Source organism: Callospermophilus lateralis, chromosome 13 (assembly GCF_048772815.1).
Source record: "Callospermophilus lateralis isolate mCalLat2 chromosome 13, mCalLat2.hap1, whole genome shotgun sequence".
NCBI classification, from domain to species: Eukaryota; Metazoa; Chordata; class Mammalia; order Rodentia; family Sciuridae; genus Callospermophilus; species Callospermophilus lateralis.
The window spans coordinates 30,720,581-30,726,580 of NC_135317.1; the positions used below are offsets into that span (position 1 = coordinate 30,720,581).

General features: G+C 34.0%; 1 protein-coding gene across 1 annotated transcript in view; it reads right to left on the reverse strand.

Moving 5' to 3' along the window:
* The window catches only part of Myo3a (myosin IIIA), a 194,772-nt gene extending 189,021 nt beyond the window's left edge, over positions 1-5,751 (reverse strand). The window contains exons 1-2 of the mRNA XM_076831740.1: positions 5,584-5,751; positions 2,442-2,576 (exon numbers count right to left, since the gene is read on the reverse strand). Of these exons, the coding sequence (XP_076687855.1) occupies positions 2,442-2,576; positions 5,584-5,751 (303 nt within the window). The remainder of the gene's footprint in view (positions 1-2,441; positions 2,577-5,583) is intronic.
* Positions 5,752-6,000: the final 249 nt, after the last annotated feature.

Below are 6,000 nucleotides of genomic sequence, written 5' to 3' on the forward strand. Positions count from 1 at the left end.
ACACTAGGAATTAAAGGATGTACCAGGTAAAAATATGGTACTTTACTAAATAGGTCAGTCAATAGGATGGTAACAGGCAGAAAGGAATGTAAGAAATCACAAAATGAGGTCTAAATAAAAAGAAACATACATAAAACACTGGTTCTTGCTCTATGCCTCTATCATTAGAAAAATCTTGAATATTATAACAATAAAAATTCCCACAGAAGTTCTGTAAAAAAGCAAATGAGCAAACAAAGAAAAAAAACAAAACACCCTTTCTACCCCTTCTCTTACAGGTGATTTCATTCAAATGTATAGATGGAGGACCAGAAATTCATCTAAACCTGGACAATATTTAGCCTAAAAATGAACATACAGAGAACTAAGAAGGGAATAACTCCTAAACCAAATATTGTATGCTGTCATGCTCAAATATTTATAGGATAACAAAATAAAGAAAAAAAAGACAGGAAAGAGAAAAATTGTCTCAAAAAGTTTTTAAAAAATCAAAAATCACAACTAAAAATAGACTGCCTGGCAAGGTTTGGGGCGACATTATTCTTAAGATTTCCATTCTGGTTTGAAATATAAGTGAAATGTTTTTTCCTGGTGAAAAGTCCCTGTGCAGGAGTTTGCATAGGCGGGTACAGCTTTCAGCACATGCCAGGTTTACAATGAGGGCTGTCACTCACTGCTCTGATACACCCCCTCCACTGGATTACATATGCAGACTCACATTTGAAGCCCAGTGTTGTTAGCATGATCCTCTGGGTAACACCAACCCCTCTGTGACCGCTTTTTGGATATACTCATGCAAAATAATTTATTGGGGCTTTATTATGATAAGAGGTATAATTAGCAGTCATTTTGTAGCACAAACTATTGATGCCACAAGCCAATTTTCTGAAAGTGCCTCTAACACAGCACCTGCACCATTCATGTTTATAAATCAGGTAATTGTACATCTAGCCACTTATGTGTACATGTAATTACTCTGATTTACATATGCAGAATAATAGTCTTATATAGAGAGTTTGCCAACTTCTTGCTTGCTTTATGCCTTCACCCCCATTTCCTAAGTTCAGCTAGATCAGATTTCTAAAATATCATCTTATTAAACTTCATCTATTATTTTTTCTTAAGCCACGTAGGGATATCTCCATCTGATAATAAAACATAAGGGCAAAGTTCCAAGTCCCTGTGTTACAACTCTACTGATTCGCTGTACCAGGATGCCACTTTACTTGCACCAAATGTTCCCAAACCATTTTAATCAGTCTTTTCTGCTCTCTTAAAACAATATTCCACTATGACTAGGAGTCTCCACCTCTCACCTAATTCCAAATGCTAACACTGAGAAATGCCACTGTAACTAAAGAGGAATTGGATAGGTTAAAAGATGATGACTGGTCTCATTCAATATTTCTAAGCTCTGGGCCAAGATTCATACCTTGTTTCCTTGCCAATTAGGCCTATATTAGCCAGAGTCTCTGTTTAAATGCTAATCTCTCCATTATTCTACATGTACAAAAATTTAAAATGCATTATTGAAAATGCTTTGAGAGGATACACAAAATTTTATTCAAGACTACACTAAGGATTTACACAGCATTACATCTCAAATATACAAATACAAACAAGACATAAAACCTTTAAAATTCTCCATTAATGTAAGGCTAAATGGTTTAAGTTCATAATTTGTGTTCTATTACTTGAATAAATAAATTTAGATGAATAAATTTATCTTTGTTTCATGTGTGATTTCACTAAAATTATGCTACCTTAAACTACAGAAATATAAAATTATTTTGAAATCATAAACAAATTGCCATATTTTAAAGGGCATAAATGGTTAGCTAAAAATTTTTAAATTTTGTAAAATAATACAATATAAAGATTTGGATGGCAACAAGGCTATTGAAAATACTGTTATATTTTGGAAGGCTTATTCAGTGTTAACACCATTATTAGTAAGTTTACTTCCCCATAAATTTAAATACCTGATACTGCAGTTTAAGCCATTAGCTGTCAATAAAGACAGAAAAAGAAAATTGCAGCTGTTTTTGACAAATGAAGTCTCACTTAACATTAACTTTCTCTTACACCCAATCACCTGGTACAGATTCAGCCATGTTAACTGAACAAAATGTAGATGAATCAATATATAACAAAATCCCTTTTAACTGCAGGAAAAAAATAACATCAATTTCCTCAATATTTTATTGGGGACTCATTTCCTTTTAATCTTTAGTTGTCTTTGTAGATGTTTAATTTCATGACATGTATCTTAAGATACCAAGGCCAGAACTGGCAACGGCATTCAACTAGGGACATGACAAGTCAGGAACACACAAAGAAGCATTCGAAGCATTTGATGGTGTCAATGTTGTGTGTACATAAAATCATTCCAAGATGGTACCTCAAATTTCCACCCACAGAAGTAATGCTAAAACACTTACCTCAAGAACCAGCCATAGCTTATCTCCATTTATTTTATCCTTCTTAAAATAAATCCCATAGAATTTGACTACATTAGGATGGTCAGAAAGTGCTTTTAAAATATTATACTCTGCTTCAATCTCTTCATCAATATCCTAGTTTCAAAAAATCATAAGAAGAAAACGGTGAGAAAAATATGAATAATGTCAAAGAAACACATTCAACTATCAGATATAGAATTTAATTTTGTTAAAGCAAAATCATAATAGTTTGAATTGTGCTTAGTACTATCTATTGAAATTTCTCTTACATTAAGAGGAAAGATTATGACTTTCATGCTAATCAAATGCATCTCAAATTATATTAATTTAATTGAATTTAAACAGGAATAAATAAAAGGTTACCTTTAGACAGTGAGTCGTGTGTGTGTGTGTGTGTGTGTGTGTGTGTGTGTGTGTTGCTGGGGACTGAACGCAGGGCCTTATACATGGGAGGCAAGCACTCTAACAAATGAGCTATCCCCCCAGCAATAAAAGGATACTTTTAAATGCAGTAGGAAGACTAGTCCAGGTGATTGTGGTTTCATTTCATCAGTAACTGGGTTACAGTAACAAAGCCATTGCTTTGAAATAAAAACTTTCAGGAATAGAAAGTGAGCTTATTTATTACTTTGGAATATATTGAGAAGCTATTTAAGACCCAGTCAAGCAAGCAATAAATTCCTGTTTCCAAAAAAGTGAAGTAAGGTTAAATTATAAAAGATGGAACATAATTTTAAGTTAATTAATGGTCCATGTGCCAGAAGTAGAACAATTTGCTTGTGTGTGTGTGGGAGAGGGTACTGGGGATTAAATCTAGGGGGCACTTAACCACTGAGCCACATCTCCAGTCCTTTTTGTATTTTGTTTAGAGACAGGATCTCACTGAGTTGCTTAGGCCCTTGCTGAATTGCTGAAACTGGCTTTGAACTCTCAATCCTTCTGCCTCAACCTCTCAAGCAGCTGGGATTATGGTGTGTGCCACCATGCCTGGCTTAGTTTGCTACTTTAATAAAAATGCACTATAGCCACTTAACTGATGTTTCTAGAAAATTGCATATTTGTGAAGCACCTCAGAGTAATAAATAGGAAAAACCCTCACTAATATTGCTCTTACAATGACATTTAATGTCTGTGTTGTTTTACCACTTCTATGATTCTATGGAACCACAGAAGCAGAAAGAAATATACACCTGAGCTCTAATTGTAAAGGAAGAAAGTCAAGCTCAGAGAAGATCATCAGCCAGTTCATGTAAAATCCAGGTCTGGACTCTAAATACACTACTGTCCAGTTCTGCTCATTCAATCCTTTCCTTGCAGAGAAAAGTACTAATTTAATATACATAATAGTAAGGCTCCCTTATTTTAAAGAAATCCAACTTTTATACAATACATGAATGCATTTAAATGTATTTAAGATGATGATCTCTCAATTATAAATCTTTTTATTTGACTTGTGACGTGATGCATGAAGAGTAAATAAGTAATTCTTAGGAAAACATAGAGGTACTGCAACAAGAATAAAAGCAGCAAAAGAACAAATATAGTAGTTAACATTTCATTAAAATAGTAAAGAAGTTGATTTACAAGGTTTGTAAATATACGTGAATAAAGTATGACCACAAACACTGCATGTATTAAAAGCCACTTATCTTCCTAATCAAAAAGAAAAGAGAGAAACACACTCATTATGGCCCTGATATCTTGCTGTCGAATTCCAATGCCTAATAGCAAAAGCCAGAGGAAATAAAGAGGCAGAGTCCTTTTGATGCAGCAGAACTTGTGCCTCTCTTTACTCTTTAATAGTAAAACTGACCTACATAAGAAACATGAAGACAGTTCAGTTAAGCCTGGGAATAGTGCTTCCCACATTGTTCATCTAGTGTGTCTAATTTATTACTTTAAAATAGACCTTCTTTTTCCTTTCCTCTACTTAAAATAATATGCTAGAGTAAAGTTATAATGGGTTTAACAGAAATAAACTATCAAAAAAAAAAAAAAACCACTTAAGAAGAACAAATGAAGCACCAGAGACCTTTTGCAGTGTTCTAGTGTAGTTAGTGGATGAGCTGTGATAAGGACTGAGGACTCTGCTACTTTCCTCGCACACTTCTTCATCATTTCTCTCATGCCATGCTTCTACAATGTGTTCGTGTCTCCTAACTGAAGTAGTTGCTCTCAAGAGGAGTTTGGGGAGCATGTGATAACTGAGCTCCTTCTAGCCCACCCTTGTGCCATGGGACAGCTAGGTAACTCTGGGCAGCCTGAAGATATTCCAAAACTGCCAGCTCTCATTTCCAGAAAACAGAACCTCTATAGTCTCCTCATTGCTAATCACAATGAGGAAAAGGCTTGGTATTTTTCCCTTATCAAAACTGTTTTGCCCCCAAAACAATGGGGGAAGACTCTTCATGGTGAGTTATAATGGATTTTATAGCACAAACTGGGAGAACTAAACAGGAAATTAAATTCCTCCCAATTAGAAACCTCACCCTGATTATAGACCCACACCATTTCTACTCTGGAAACATTTAAGCAAATCTAAAAATTAATTTCCCTTCTCTAAGAATTGTCATTTAAAAAAAATTTTGGCGGCTGGGATTGTGGCTCAACAATAGAGTGCTCGCCTAGTAAGGGCGTGGACCCAGGGTTCAATCCTCAGCACCACATAAAAATAAAGGCATTGTGTTGTGTCAATCTACACCTAAAAAATAAATATTAAAAAAAAATTGTCTTCGGTTTGGTTTACAAGAAATTCTGTCTGAAACCTAATTGAATGCAGGAAGAAAGGAAGCTCTGGTTAAAATGATATTTTAGGGTTACTTTTAGACACATTTTTTTACAAGATTTTGAAATCTAAAATGATACTAAACCAACTGCTGAGCTGTTGAGCATGGTCATTTACTTGTTTATGCAATTGTTCTTTACCAAGTACTTATTGTGCCTTATTATATAGGTGAAGTACATAAATCAGGAAAATCAAACAAGTAGGCTTTTTCATATTTTTTAAAAATGTAATCTGTTTTAGGATGACATTGTGATGAATAGCTACTGGCAGACTTTTTAAATGTTTAAAACAGATAAGATTAAAGTTAATTAGGGGGAAAAGCCAAAATTTACTTACGTGAATTGGATCCAGAATTTTGACTGCTGCTTTTTGGCCATTTTTCTTATTCAGTACTTTAAAAACTTTCCCATATGTTCCTTTGCCAATAGTTTCAGTGATTTCCCATGTATCAGAAGGATCAGGAAAGTTATCAAAGATGATTGTTTTTCCAATTAATGGAAACATCTCTAAGGCTTAAATCACTGGAGAGAAAAAGTACAGTTTTACCTGCTTGTGACTAGAGATATTAAGTGGCACATAAGCTCTTGGGAAATTAATAATTTCACTGATATGATAAAAAATATACAAGAGTAACCAAATGTTCTTCACAAAGAAAAATTTATTTTCTTAATATGAGCTTAATAATGCTTTGCAAGCAGACCTTTATTCTTATATGTAATATGGCTTTATATTAACTGCTATTAATTCTTTTCA